This window comes from Cebus imitator, unplaced genomic scaffold, assembly GCF_001604975.1.
Source record: "Cebus imitator isolate Cc_AM_T3 unplaced genomic scaffold, Cebus_imitator-1.0 Scaffold57, whole genome shotgun sequence".
NCBI classification, from domain to species: domain Eukaryota; kingdom Metazoa; phylum Chordata; class Mammalia; order Primates; family Cebidae; genus Cebus; species Cebus imitator.
Window position 1 is genome coordinate 6,442,834 of NW_016107372.1, and position 16,332 is coordinate 6,459,165.

At 37.2% G+C, this 16,332-nt stretch overlaps 1 protein-coding gene across 11 annotated transcripts in view; it reads left to right on the forward strand.

Moving 5' to 3' along the window:
* Positions 1-16,332, forward strand: part of DOCK10 (dedicator of cytokinesis 10) — a 277,707-nt gene that overhangs the window by 132,329 nt on the left and 129,046 nt on the right. For all 11 annotated transcript variants that reach the window (XM_017529018.2, XM_017529020.2, XM_017529013.2 and 8 more), the window contains exon 4: positions 13,444-13,526. In XM_017529018.2, the coding sequence (XP_017384507.1) occupies positions 13,444-13,526 (83 nt within the window). The remainder of the gene's footprint in view (positions 1-13,443; positions 13,527-16,332) is intronic.

The window sequence follows — 16,332 nt, forward strand, 5'->3', positions numbered from 1 at the left end:
CTGACCAATGTGGTGAAACCCTGTCTCTGCTAAAAATACAAAATTAGCTGGGCATAGTGGCACATTCCTGTAATCCTAGCTACTTGGGAGGCTCAGGCAGAAGAATCACTTGAACCCAGGAGGCGGAGGTTGCAGTGAGCCAAGATCATACCATTGCACTCCAGCCTGGGCCTCAAGAGCAAAACTCCTTCTCCATTAAAAACGAACAAAACAGGTATTTTTAAATGCTGCCAGTTGGAAGTGACCCAAGTCTATTGCTTAAACTTGTCTCCAAAAGTTAAAAATGCAACACAATTCTTCAAGTCATTGGATAATTACCCAAACGACTACTTCAGATTCATTTTTATTGTTTTAGTTTGCTGATGAAAATGGCATGTGGAGCACTCAAACTCTCATGCATGTCTTGCTTTAGGATTCCACCTGCTGGGCTTGTCTGTCACTCGTAGAAGTCAATTAAGTTCAGCGGACATAGTCCATTTTCAGCCATTTTTAATGCAACTACAATGGATATATAAATGTATCATTTAGGGACTTTTCATTTCATGGTCCTTTTGCCTGCCGTCATTGTGGGTATATAGGGCATTTGTATATTTCCAGTTTTCAGCAGTTTCCAATTGCTCTCACATGAACAAGTGTTCCTAGCTCGTGGCTCTGGGTATCCAGAACCCAAGGCTTTCACAACCTTGGATTTGGCTGGCGGCCTCCTTCAGCTCCTGCCTACTGCCTCATTTTATTGCCAAGCATGCTTTCAAAGTAGGCCCAATTGGCCCGAACTCTAAATTCTGGAACCATTCAGAACCTGCACCCCCAATCTCTAGATCCAACCAAGGTTTCAAGTGTGGCTACTTTTCCAGGGGAAAGACAGCATGAAAAGCAGGTAAGTGGATCCATACAACAGGAGACTTCCAGAGACTATTCTAGAGTCCCCAGCGGCCTTCAGTTTTGTTTGTGTTTCAAGAGCTTCTACCTCGCAACATCAGATATCCAGATCATTTCATCTATCTGTAGTTCTCTAGGAATCTGACCTTCAGCTGAGGACAGGTTGACCACAAAATTTGCCTTTATCTTGTTATTGCTCCCGGGGGGAAATTTCTTACCTTCACTTTTGTTCCCACTTTAATTCCCTTTCAACTGCCTGTAGCCTTCTTTTCTCTCTTGTACCTCAGCGTCTTACTTCTCTAAGAACTGCTGTAAGGAGAAACCACGTAGATTGCCTTCCGCCCTAGATCCCAAATATCTGCTAAACTTTTATGTTGCTAAACTCAGGACAGAACATTCGATTCTCTTTGGCAACATGAATGAATCTTCCTGCCATATTTTTCTCAACTGTATGGATCTAAAGTAGAAAAAAAAAGAAAGGAGGCAGCCTGGGACAAAACTGTTTTCTTCCGTGCTAATTTTTCTGTGTCACTAGTACTAAAAACCCTGCAAAAACTCCATATTAGTCCTTGGTTTTAAGGATAGAGATAAAGTGAAATCTGTGCTTTACAGGATGGAAAGAAGATAAGCCCTACTTAGAAATATCCCGTGATGATAATGGAACATGAATAGTCAGGCCTGGAGACAGCAGATAAAAAGAAAGAGGTCACCACAGAGCTGGGCTAAGACTGAGAAATGGTCCCAGGGAATTACACTGCAAAAAGTCTTGATCCCAGTTGCTAATAGCTGCTAACCTTTATTGACTACTTACTTTGTGCCAGATACACTTCTAAGCCCTTTACTTGTAGTAATTACAAACATATGTTTGTTATTATCACTGTTATCACCTTTTAATAACAAGGAAACTATGTCATGGAAATATTAAGAAATTTGCCCAGCCAGCATTAGACAGCCAGGAATAGACAGATCCAACATCTGGAGACTCGCCACCAGCCCCGCCCCTGGGCTCCTAATGGCGATGCTAACTGCCAATAGGGTGCCTTGCTGTAAAATTGCTATGTTCCTCTGAAAAGAATATTTCTCTCAGTCTTCACCCTCACAGCCCCACTGTGGTTTCTGCCCAGGTGACTCTGATGCATATGGTCAGTGGACCACACTTTCAGGAACATTGGCTGGATTTTTGAAACTAGATTATGCTAGCACTGAAATGAATTCATTGACGTTGGTACAGCTTTGTAGAAACGCTTGCCCTACCACAAGTGTACTAAGCAACTGTATTGGTCCCCCCTGTGCTAAATTGCCCTGCGGCTCCCTGTGGGGTGGCAAGGGCAAATACCATGGCTGCTAGGCAACAGATAGGTAAGAATATAGTCTCAACACGTCCAGGTCAGTAAAAATTTTGGGTTTTTTTTTTCTCACTGCTCTCTACTTTGACAATTCTCAGCTTCTTGTGAAAGGCATTAGGCATTCTTTCCTTTTTTAATCTTGAATGATTTCATATTTGAATGGGAGTTCACTAAAATGAACAGCTTCTTCCTTTCCTGTTTTATCTGTTATTAATTCTCCTAACTCTTAAATGTAAAATTAAATATTCCCCACACAAAAGCATAGGCTTATTTCACATCCATTAAAACACTGCATGCTAACATCAAGTTCTCGTTGAGTACATAGTTGTATAGACATTGTGCATACCTGAAAACTTTTGAGCACTCCATGAAATAGGCATTACGACCTCATTTTACAGCCTAGAAAACAGGCTCTGAATAAATAACAAACTTGCCCAAGTTCATACATAGCCAGAATTAAGGCTCTGTTATTTTTGACCTCATATTCCATGTGCTTACGCATTTGATTGTATCCTATACTTTGATAAGTTTCTTATAAGCCACACGCTCACTAGTCCACTGCTCACAAGGGAATGTATCCTCCATTTTGGCAAACTATTAACCCTCCTGCCTCAGTTTCTCCATCTTTAAATAGGGATATTAATAATCTTAGTGCTGTGATTCTGAAAATAAACATAGCAATAGTATGAAAACACTTGGAAAACAACTACTGGAGAGCATTGTCTTTATCTGAATCTCGTAAGTGGCTTAAAATGAACATCTATAATCATAAAAAAAATCTAAACACGTCCGTGATAAAATAAGCACCACTCCTACAGGGGGTTTGAGGTGGAGAGCAGGATGATTAAAGAGATCTATAAATAGGATTCAAACTTCCTAAGCAAAACTTCTCTAACAAAGTTTTTATTTTAATATACACAAAGAGATCTTATAAAGCCGGAAGGAAGCTCAGCACACCAATTAAAACTGAGCTCTTGATTCAGTCTCTCTTAACAAAAGGAGATGAAGGAGCAGAGAATTGAGAATAATACAGTGGCTCAAGAGGGAACAAAGGTCTGGGGAGCACTTCAGCTGAATGGCTGAGACAAATACAAGGTAGCAAGTTACGCTGACAACAAAGCCCTCTCTGATTCCTGGAAACCAACCCTGCTGCAGTTGTAGAATAATGATGAAATGAGGAGAAAGTAAAGAATTCGAGAATCCAAGTCTTACTTTGGTCATGGCATAAAACCCTTGAGGACTTAGGAGGTATGACAACATTGAAAGAACAGAAGTGGGCTGGGTAGAGTGGCTCACACCAGTAATCTCAGCACTTTGGGAAGCCAAGGCAAAAGGACTGCTGGAGCTCGGGAGTTCAAGACCAGCCTGGGCAATATAGTGAGACCCCATCTCTAAAAAAACTTTTTAATTAGCTGGGTATGATGGTCCCAGCTACTCAGGAGGCTAAGGCAGGAGGATGACTTGAGCTCAGGAATTCGAGACCACATGATTGAGCCATGCATCTGCCACTGAACTTCAGCCTGGGCAACAGAGTGAGACTCTGGCTGTAGAAAAGTAAAAAAGAATAAAAGCAAATACTTATCTCTACATCCATATCTACACATGTACACACACACTCACTGTGATTATGTACTGTCTTCATCCAAACAACACTATGTTACTGGGGCAAGGAAAAGTCGAAACCAGAAATGAATTTTGAAAAGGAAAAAACAAAAATGAAAACAGGATCCAAGACTAAATGGTAAATACAAATAACATTTAAGACAAAGTAAATGTTGTTGAAATCTCTAGCTGACCATAGAAAATTCACACTGAAAAAAAAAAAAAAAAAAAAAAACAGAAAAATTCATGGTTTAAATCAGGGCAGAACCCAACTTTATGTAGGTATAGAAAGTTCTGCAAAAGGCCAGGTCTGCAGGATATTCCTAAGTGTCTCACACACACAGAAATACACACACACACACACACACACACACACACACACATTCAGTCTTCAATTAGCTCATATCCATCAAGACTGTCTTAGAAGGGAAAATGAAGTGAAACATTTCTAAAATGTATTTGACCATGTAGAATATCTGTCCATTTTTCCCCGAGTTTCTTTAAAAAACACCTCTGAGAAATGCTCATGTGAATGTGATCCAAGGAGATCACCAGATACTATGGACACAGCCTAGTTCAAGTAAAACAGAATCAAGTATTAGGTGAACCTGAGTTCATTCAAGCTGTTTCTAATGAAGAAAAAAAAAAATATTAAAGCTCCCAGGAGATCAGATAAATTAGTTGTTTCTTTTCATGGCCAAACCTCTATTCTTAATTCTTATTAATAGCATCAAAAATGTCTACCTGTGTTCAGGGAAGTCATACAATTCTAAGACAATTCCGCACAAGCCCCAGTAAGTTCTGTGGACTTACCCTCATACAGCAAATTATAATAACGTTAACATCAAAGTTTGAAGTAATTAACAATGATCATAAATGTCAGTGTAATACTCTTTTGGTCCTTAAATTTATCCCCTCATTCCTCTACCTAATTGTCAGATTATCGTTTCTCTTGTCCTAAGGGCAAATGTTAATCCAGTGGCATAAACGAGGTATATAAGAATCTGCTAATTGCAATTCAGTTAGGTGGAGTTAATTACCCTGTCTTTACAAAGAGTGAAATTTACATAGAAACTTCCTCTCCCACTGATTTACTATTAATACAGATCACATTGTGTCAAAAGCTAAAGTGTATGCGATAAAGAGCATCAACCATTGGATGGAAGAACAGACAAGGTTCATTAGCCAACGTTTATTATTGGCTAAGCGGATGATACCATGTGGATATAGCACAGTCCCTGCCCTCAAGCTGCATACCATTAGGCAAGAAGTAACAGACCTATGATCGGATTTCTACAACACACTCTGACAAGTACTGCCCAGAGTACTACTTTAAGACAAACAAGATCAGGTTTGCATGTCAGAAGAAACAATTAAAAGCATACCAGAGTATGAATTGGTTGGCTTGGGAAGGAGTAAGACTGAAGAAAACTTGGACAAATAAGAGACTATTTGTTTTAAAAGTCCAGGTGCATGATTACAAAGAGCTGTACTAACATATGGCTATGTGACTGTGGTACCAGTAAAGACCTATTAAGGAGATAGAATTGACAGGAATTGGGGACTGAAAATAAAGTAAAGAAGAGGAATGTGTTTGTGATGACTCCCATAATTATGGCTTGGGCTATTACCTAGATGGTTGTGTCATTAATTTAAATAAGGTTCCCAGAAGAGAGTGAAGGATGAAGCAAGGAAGATAACCTCATTTGCCAACATGCAGAGAGAGACATCCAAGAAGAAAGTAACACATAGGTCTAGACTACAGGAAAGTGTGGGAAGTTAACTCTGGATTTGAAAGTTGAAACTTTGAACCTGGAAGAGTATGCCCACGAACACCAGAGAATTGGCCGGAGCTGGGAAAGCAGGTCCCTGAGCCACAATCTCACTAAAGGGCAGGCAAAGAGGACCCTGTGTAAGGAATGGAAAATAAGTGGGGAGAGAGGAAAGAAGGGAACAAGGAGACATTGATATCTCAGAATTAAGGTATAAGGGTAATAGCAAGAGAAAGTGCATCAGTGGCATAAAATGCCAAAGAAGAAGCAAGATGGGGGCTCACTGGATTTGGCAATTCAGAATCATTGGTGGTCTTTAGCAGACCAGTTTCTGAAGCTGGGAGCACACCCTGATTACAATGGGTTAAACTTTGAAGACTGGAATGTGTTTCTTATCAAGCAAGGTGTTCATATATTGTTGTCCCTTTACTTGCAAAGGATAAACCCACTTCAGGAGTAAACCCAATGAAAATATTAGAATTCTTCAGGCAGAGTACCCAATACATACAAAAGTTAAAAAATAGTTCCACAGGCCATATATTGACCTTTAAATTATGTACCAAAATACTGCCTAATGTATTGCAAAGTAAAATTCTGTAAACGTGAAAAACAATATGATCCGATGACTGTAAGATTGGAAATGAAATCTCTTTCTCTTCCTCTTCTTCCTTTGCACCATTTGGACTCAGACAAGTGGGATTTAATTAATTCAGGAGAAAATTATGAATATTCAAGATAGAAGCCACATCACGTGACTTCACGGAAGAAAAAGAGATCTTAAACAACTTAAGAGTCCTAGGCACAGTGAAGAAAATTACAAAGGAGGGAGTTAGCTATAATTTAAAAGTACTTCATGCTGCTCATTTTTAACTGAAAGAAATATATCTAATTAGAATGAAATTTATCTTGTCTCAAGAAAACACGGGGAATTTCTGTTCTTACTTTTATAGCTAAAATAATTCTATATGCTTTGTGGTTAATTTTGGACTGTATGTTATTTAAGTTGACAAAGAAACCATTCTTTTGACCAAAATGCCTTTGTTTAGTATACTTTATACTAACTTTCAAATTTCATGTGTGTAGAATAATGTGCACTCATACTTGCCCATAAATAAGAATGTCTCTTAATAGTTAATTTGGGAGAATGGGTTGCATGTATAAATAAATTAAATAAAAATGAATGTTGTTTTCTGATCCTGAAATACTGGACAGCAAATGAATGACCCCAGTGCGTTTATTAACTTTAGACCAGAGCACAGTTAGCATGGAGTTTCTCATCTTAGAACTAACTCCTATACTGTGACTTCAGGGCATATTGAGATGAAAATGAAATTACAAACATTGCTTCAAAATTTTTAAAAAGTTACATTCTTTCTTAATTAAATTCATGTAGATAAAAATATTTGTGTGCATGTTTTATTTTGGTTTTGTTTTGGGAGTTTGGGATTTTTATTTTTTAGAAAAATAAGGCTCTTAATTTACTAATGAAAGACTTGCTGATGAAGATCTTGTTGGAAGTTAAGAGACTTTTCATTTTGTGTGTACCTTTCACAAATAAATTTAAAGCCATGTTTATGTTATGACTTTAAAAATTTAATGGAAAAATTAAGGTATTAAAATCTGTTGTCTTACATTTGGCCTATTTGTGTTCATGTGTGGTGACTATGTTCTTATCAAGCCAGAACAAAATGGATCACCCCAATTTTTTTTACACTAAATGTGTAACACTAAAGGTAATAAATACACAAAAATTGATTAAGATAAATTCAAGGGCATGTATTATTTACTGAACTTAGGATAAAATATATCTGGAAAAACAAACTATTGAAAACTAAAAACAAAATGGTTACACATTTCATGTTAAGAATCTGAAGAAGTTCATTTTCTGTTCACTAAAATTTCTAGAATAATAGTCTTGTTTCCAAATATGAAAACCTGTTCCAATTCTAAGTTGGCTTTTCCTTCTCCACAATAAAAATCCCTCTGAAATGTTTGGCAGTAATTGAGTAAAACACAGATGTACAAGTTAGAGGTCTTGGAGCATAAGAATAAAAAAAAAACCCCCATTTTTAAGTTTAAATGTAAAATTTCAATTGCATTGAAAAATGACCCGGTTTTTATGCCTTACATGGGAACAACGATTGAATCATAATAGTACCAAGGTGTTTTAGTACCATCTGTCATTCATGTCCTGACAAATGACTTGTGAGATCCAGTTGGAAAATTAGAGTTCATGTTCCCAGGTCAAAAAGTCAACTTTTATAGTTTGTTCAACTGCCTTAACACAGCACATTTTGAAAAGAGAAACCAAATATTTTGGTTTACTTTCAATTTACCATCAATAAAGATATTGAATAAAAATTTAGGCTACTATTCGTTCAAAGCAACAAAATCATCTTAAAATGATTTTCCTCTGGATTGGCCCTTGATATGACATTATATTTTACAAATGGATATGTATGCTTATGTACATAATAATTCTACCTCATATCAGGTAGTATTTTTAAAAAAAAAAAAACAGGATCAATTAAATTAGATCGTGATGTGATTTCTGAAACAGAGACATACTTATATTTACATTATTTGTTTTGCCCAAATTCATTATTTTTACTTCTCCCTCAACAGAATGGTATAAGTTTTTAAATATTACTAACTGTTCAACTGGTTTGCATAGTGCAGAAGCTAATTATTGCACTTTAAAAGAACCCATACTGTGATCTGGTTGAAAATCAAAAAAAAAAAAAAAAAACATTTTCAGTACCATTTCTCTTTTTCACTAAAATATCAATGTATTGCGTAACCATACATCCTGGCTCACAGGAATAGTCTCACGTTCTAAGTGTCAGCTTGTCAGCCTTGCTAATAGTGCCTCCTTTCACTCTGAAATGTCTCAGTGTGAACACTAAATTATCTAGCTACTCTTTCAATGTATAATTTTCCTAAATTCACTTAATTTCATGATGCTTCATTTTCAACATTTATACAATAGCCACAATTACTTCTCAACTTTATAAAGAATGGCATGAATATTAAAATTGCCACCATCATTTCACAAATACAGAATTATTTCCAATGGTGACTAAGGGCCAAAATGAACACCATTTATTCTGGCATTAATCTTTCTAGCAAGAAGCTAGTCAGGTAATTAAATAAACCTCTGTAGCCAGAAAGAAAAATAATTTTGCATCTAAAAAATATGTTACCTGCTTATTACTATGTAGCTGGAATTCAATAATCAACCCTTTTATGAGATGAACAAATTGTATTGCCAAACCCAAATTGCTATATATAATACGATTTGAATTGATTCTAATGATTCTCTGAGGCACAAGAACAAGGAGAGAAATGAAATATTTTCTTTACAGTAATACCTGAGGGTGCTCTTTATAATAGTCCACTCATTTTTAAAGTATTAAGATTTTTAGAACTTTCAAAGTATTATGTTTAGTCATTCCCAGAAGAAAATGATATAGATCGCTGATTAAACAAATAAGTATTGAATATCCACTATAAATAAAACCTCACGCTGAAGTTGATATGTCCTTTTAAAAGGCTGTGTCTAGATGAGTGAAAACAAGCAGATAACTCCAGCTACTAGAATCCGCTGTGTGAAACTAGGACCCCAAGGCTCTCGGTTCATGGTTAGACAAGGCTGGACCATGTTATCACTCATGTGGAATCATGGATTCCACCTGATGAAGTAGCAACATGTCTCCACCTCCTTCAGAATCATCTGTAGTACTTCTTAACAATGTAGATTTCTGGTACTCCCTCTAGAGATTCTAATTCCATGGATCCCAAGTGAGATCCAGGAGACTGAATTGTAATTATCAACTCCAAGGACCATGGACACTACACTTTTTAGGAAACTCTATCCTCATGGCATGATAGCCTTTGACCATGTTGACTTTGGCCTGCTTTTTGGTGTCTAAACACATACAGGCAGAGATAGCAAGCATAAAGGCTAAATAAGCAAATATAATAAATGAAAAAAAGATAATCCAGGCATCGCTGTTTGGAGTCATCAACCATCTCAAAAAGCTCTTGCTTAATATTCACACCCTTTGGTTTTGAAGCTGACTGTGGCAGCCTCCAGCTGAAAGGGGATAAGGAGGTGGTATTTTGAAACAGGTGCCGTGGGCTGGGAAGTCAGTAAGGGAAAATTGGAGTCATTGTCTTACTGTAACAAGGAGAGTTGTAGCCTGTGACTCTGAATTTGCAACAGATCATTTCAGCTTAGTTTTTGGACAAAGAGGAGCTGTAGTCATAATTATAATAGTTTTTAATGATCTCCTTAGAGTGACTGTGTGGGCTGGAACAAAGAATAGAGAATAATTTTCTGTGCTTAACATTTTCAAAATGCCATAACTATGTAGGAGAAATGGTTATGTGTTTGTAAAATTCACTGGTTTTCTGAAAATCAGAGAAATCACAGATTTAGAAGGATTCTTAAGAGTCATCTACCCGCCACCAGATATGTAAATCCTAACAAATAAATTCAGAAACAATTTGATTAAATAGAACTCTTCGATAATCAGAACTATTTCTCAAAAACTTCACTTTTAATAATTAAGGAATACGAATTGTTATTAACTGTTGTGAATGTGAATTATAGACTGAAACAAACATGCTGAGAAAACATGTTAAAGCAAGTACTTATTGAGTGCTTACACTATACAAGGTGCTTTACACGAATTATCTTATTTGATGCTAGTGAAGGTGGTATTACTTACATAGATAAAGGCATTTAGAGATATTAAGTTATTTTATATCCCACAGCTAATAAATGGCAGAACCAAAATTCAAAACCAGGTCTGTCTGATTCTAAAACAGAAACAGAAATACTGTACAAAACATCCCAAATGATGGTCCAAATGTGTGGTTCGTTTTTAAAGTTTGCAACCATCAAACAATTTTATAAATTAGCTCACTAGACTTTTAGAATCAGACAAATCCAATTTGAAATTCTATTTCTACCACATTTGGTGCCTAGGTCAAAGATCTGAATCTCTGCTTGCCTCTCTAATCTATAAAATGGGAATAATAAAGTCCCATAGAATGCTTGTTAAGACTGTATGCAAAGTGCCTAATAGTACAGTATCCGACAAACATTTACAGCTCTTTACACTCTTGTTTTTCCATTTTAAAATTGATTTTGTTTCATTTGAGAACAACAGTAAGGTACAAAGAAAAAAAAGGAAGAGAGAGAGAGGATGAGAAAGAATTATAACCATGAAAGTTCTGTCTCCATGGCCTGGGATACTGGTGACCCATATGCTCCTTGTCTAAATCCCTGGCATCTTTATCTAAAATGAAGATTAACATTTCAGCTAAGGGGCATATTAAGGCTCATTTTTCCTCTTATTTCCAGAAACACGTGCTTTGCAGAATTGGCTCAGGAATTGGCAAGTTGCTACAGCTCACTGTACCTTTTCGCTCAAATTCCCTCTTCATACTAGTCCTCCCAGATCCCCTGACTTCTCTTTTACTATTCTTGTCTACATTCATCTGTCTTGCGGCTGTTTTAGTTTTAAACTCTCCTTTTGTCCTGTGTTCATAGCTGTCATCCTCCTACGCCCATTTCTGTCCCAGGGTCACTCCTTGTTTTGTCCTCAGTCCACAGTTTGTGCGTGGGCACCTCCCTGAACAAATAAAGCCGTGGTGCTGAGAAAACTCCAGGCCAGAGAAATCCAGAGCAGCCCTATCCCCTCTCCCTGCCTTTTGCATGTATCTCAAGCCTCATGCCTGGAACGTGTGTTCTCTGTCCACCTTTCTATTATGTCCACTAGGCCACCCCCCTCCATCCTTTCTGCAAAGCAGTGCTATCACTTTCTTTGCTGCAGCAGTCCTGTACCTTACCTATTCCCTTCTTGGTTACAAAGACAATCACAAGTCTTCATTCCTGACAGTGGATTAGGTTTATTACTCTTCATTTCTCCCCATTGCTAAAGAATAGATGTTCTTGGTTTTTTGTTTGTTTGTTTGTTTGTTTTTATTTTGAGACAGAGTCTTACTCTGTCACCCAGGCTGTAGTGCAGTAGCATGATCTTGGCTCACTGCAGCCTCCACCTCCCTGGTTCAAGCAATTCCCCTGCCTCAGCCTCCTGAGTAGCCGAAATTACAGGTGCGTGCCACCACACTTGGCTATATTTTTTTATTATTATTTTTAGTAGAGATGGGGTTTCATCATGTTGGCCAGACTGGTCTCGAACTCCTGACCTCAGGCAATCAACCCGCCTAGGCTTCCCAGAGTGCTGGGATTGCAGATGTGAGCCACCTCGCCTAGCAAGAACAGGTGTTCTTATAATCCCAGTGATAGCTGCTTACTCTCCAGAATCATGTAATTTTAGAATAGAAAGGAATCTCAAAAGACATTAGGTCCATCAGGTGAAATCCCATTACAGGTCTATGATCAGTACGGCACTAGGTGCATGGTAGGTGTTTGGAAAATATTTGCCATCCATAAATGTTATAGAATCAGTTATCACGAACCACTATGTGATAATTATGTTGTGCCATTAACATTTCTAAAACCATTTTTGCTTATCAGTTATTCACATCTGTTTATAAAATCTATGAATAAACTGGAGATCATTATGTTAAGTGAAATAAGCCAGGTACAGAAAGACAAACATTACATGTTCTCACTTACTGTCGGGTCCAAAAATGAAAACAATTGAACCCACAGAGATAGGGAGTAGAAGCGTGGTTATCAGAGGCTGGGGTGGAGGGGAGGTGGGGATGCCTAATGGGTACAAAAAAATAGTTAAAATGAGTGAATAAGGCCTACTATTAGATAGCATAACAGGGTGGCTATAGTCAATAATTTAATTTTACATTTACAAACAACTAAAAGAGTGGAATTGGATGGTTCATAACACAAAGGATAAATGCCTGAGGGGATGGGTACTCCATTTTCCATGATGCGATTATTACACATTGCACGCCTGCATCAAAACATCTCATGTACCCTGTAAATATACACACCTACAATGTACCGCAAAAAATAAAAATAAAATAAAATAGAATCTAGGAGTAATCACAGAGAAGACTGTGCTGTAGTTTAGGACTAACAGGAGCAATGATACAAAAAGGAAAAGATTGATTACTGAAGTAAGAACAAGAAGAAATGGGCTAAAATTATGACACAAGGTTCTCCTATAAATAATAACGTCTTTACCTACTAAGAATTGTTAGATCATGTCAGGACTTGCCAAGGGGAGCTGAAAAATGATGGTTGTTGAGGTTAGCAGCCTATCTGATATGATTCAGGGGTGATTAAATTAGTTTTTTGATTGAGTAAAATATAATAAACATGTTAAATAGTTCTTCCTTCATGAGTCTGGAAAAGGTTAGATTTCCATTGGAAATGAAAAATGATTAGAAAGAGCAAGCTCCTTACGTACCTTAAAGTTGCTAATATTCACACCACCCCAGAGGCACTAGACCTGTCTTCATGGCACTTCTTTTTGCTCAGGCAGCTGATTTTTTCAATCATAATTTTTTTTTTTTTTTGAGACAAATCTCTCTCTTTCACCCAGGCTGGAGTGCAATGGTGCAATCTTAGCTGACTATAACCTCCGCCTCCCAGGTTCAAGCTATTCTCTTGTCTCAGCCTCCTAAGTAGCTGGGATTATAGGCATGTGCCACTGTGCCCAGCTAATTTTTGTATTTTTAGTAGAGATGGGGTTTTGCCATGTTGGTCAGGTTGGCCTCGACCTTCTGACCTCAGGTGATCCACCCGCCTCAGCCTCCCAAAGTGCTGGGATTACAGGCATGAGCCACCGTGCCCGGTTTTTTAATGATAATTTTTATATTAATAATTGTCTTTTTCTTTCTTTCAGGCTTGTAAATTTTATAGTTCCCAGTGGCATGTGGTAAACTACAAATACGAACAATATTCTGGAGACATTCGACAGCTACCCCGGTAAGAACCTATTATGAGCAATTACTGGCTTTTTCCAAATGTAGTTGATGTTCTCTGTTCTTGTCCTGTCATTGCTTATGAATACATGTACATTACTCATGTGTCAAGGCACATTTTCCAAAATGTATAAGAGTCAAGATAGTACATTTTGTTCAACACAACATTGCATTTTGTGTAGCTTGCATCTTCACAGAGTGTGGAGTGAGATATAAATATACTCTGATTTAATTTTTAAATGTAATTTCGATGTTCATTTATCATTATGTTATTATTTTGTGAGCTGTCTTTTCAATAGAAGGTACAAGAGGATTAGAAAAGTACCATATGGCCAAAGAGTTTTTCTGACAATATTCTGTATAGCAATCATATTTGTTACTTGTTTTATGCATTTCCATGCTGGGATAGCAGAAGTCATTAAAATAAACAACTTCCACAAAAGTTTTATATATATATATATATATTTATATATATATATATATTGAACAACCAAAAGGAAAATAAACACCAACTTTGTCCCTGACTCTCAGAAACATAAGCCTTTGGAGAAAGTAACTTTGTTCTGCTTCTGCTCAAAAGTCATCACCCCAGAAAAGCTCACCTGACTACCTGAACTAAAATAGAAAATAATTCAGTGTCTGTTTCCCTTCTAAAGTAAAAATCCCCAAAAGGCAGGGACTTTTCCCTGCAAAGTCCCCTGCAGGCCGATAAGAGGCACATAGTAGGTGTACAGTACTATAATTATTGGATTAACAAACTGAGTAAAAGGCAAATTTTAAAATTTAATATTCCTGGATGGGTTTGGAGTTGCTCATATTTAAAGAACTACCTTGAACTGGTACTACCTAACTCACTGGCTCATCAAGCTAAGATTATGCAAATAATTCAGAAAAACACTTGAAACAATCAAAAGTTAAGTTTTTATTAACACTTTGCTCAAGTGGGGCATTGATATGATACACATTGGATCTAATTTTTAATAGATACATGGTAGAGAATTGGGAAACACTTTGCTAGATTTCCTGTGGCCCCCGAAGCATTTTTTCGAGACATGTATACCAGGAAGCACTGTTCTCCATTTGCAAATGTGGAATTTGAAAGAGGAATAATGAACTCTATTTAAGAAGGTGACATTTGATCTTGGATATGAATGAACAGTAGCTGCCAACACAGGCATCTTGGGAAAGGATTCTGGGGATGATGCAAGGTAAAGACCTGAAGTAGTGTGAACCAGTATGGTCGCTGGAGTAGAATGAGTCAGGAAGGCTAGAGGTTAAGGCTGGAAAGGGCGTAGTAAGATGAAACCAAGGACCTTATGCACGGGACTCTGTGTGCCCTGGAAAGGAGCTTGGATTTTCCTTTCATTGCAACCAAATCCTTGGGAAATTTCAACCAGGGGTGTGGCATGATCTAGTTTACCTCTTTGAGATAACCCTTGGGCTACTCTATGGAGAATGAGACTGCCGAGGTGGCAATCGAAGCAAAAGACGGAAGGAGGCCATTTCTTTTGGGGTTTCATTACCGTGAAGAGAAAAAATATATATGCTCCTTCTAATCGGCAAATCTTTTTTTTTCAAAACATTGAACAGTAACGTTTACCAGATCTTTGAGCATTGTTTTAGACTCGAATGGATTCTGATAGACAGCCTCCAGGTTGGGAAGGTCCACCATACCCTAGGCATTCGTGAGTAATTGTTACATTTAGAATGTCTGTGTGATTCAGAATTTCAGTTGTGCCTACACACACTTTTTGTAGGCACAACTGAAAAGCAAAGCATCTTTTAACATCAAGACTTCCTCTTTCTGAAAATAGTTCTGAGAAGTGGTTACAGCTCGGAAGCTGTGTCCAAGAAGTTGGGAGACTGCATCTTAAGTTGAGAGGATGGAGACAGCAGTATTTAGCTGTCTTTATAACTAAATGTGTTCCCGCCGCCTTTAGGTCCATTGCACAATTCAGTGGCCATATCCCCAAACACTGTTCATCTTTCCTTATATTCATGGTGCTGTAAAGACAGCAAGCAAATCAGAGATTTCACATACACAATATTCTTCCTCTATTAAAACAATACAGAAAGCACCTAGAGAAAGAATCAGTCCTGGACATTATTGCTGAATTGCAATTCACATGGTTTGCAAGATTAATCTCATGAGAAGAAATGAAAAAAAATTAACTGAAATATTGTTGAGAATTTCCCTTACTTTAAAGAAAGTGGAAGTTGATACCAAGAAAGGGAAGGATCAGACTGCCACAAAGTAAGAAACTTCGTGTATTCAAACTGAAAATCAGAAGTTCTAGAATATAACCCTTTCACGTATACCCCAGAACAACGAAGATGAGCACTGAATGGCAGAATCATTCTTTAAAATGATTTTACAGAGCTAAGCATTCCCCTCTGAAGACTACATATATTTAGGTCAGTAATGGAAACAGACAATTTACTTGGGTCTTCTGAGGCTAATAGAAGTAAATCATTTTCATACCTCCTGGATTAGAAGAATTCTCCTATGTCTGCTACCAATTTAAATTGCTTATTTCTTTTTATGAGTTGCTGAAACTGCAAAATGAAAATTTGCAATTCTAGAAAAGCAAAAAAATAGGTGGAGTTTATTATTTAAATTTAAATTTGTATTATTGACCCTTAAGGTCATTTTTTTTTAAGCCAGAGTCCATAGGAAGATACTGAAGAGATAGATTATTTCAGGCTAGAATGTAAAATACAAGCCTTTACACATTATGAATAGAAATCAGCATTGAACTTGGAGGTCCTAGAAGAAAAAAGCAGCATAAAAATATGTGATGTCACTGATT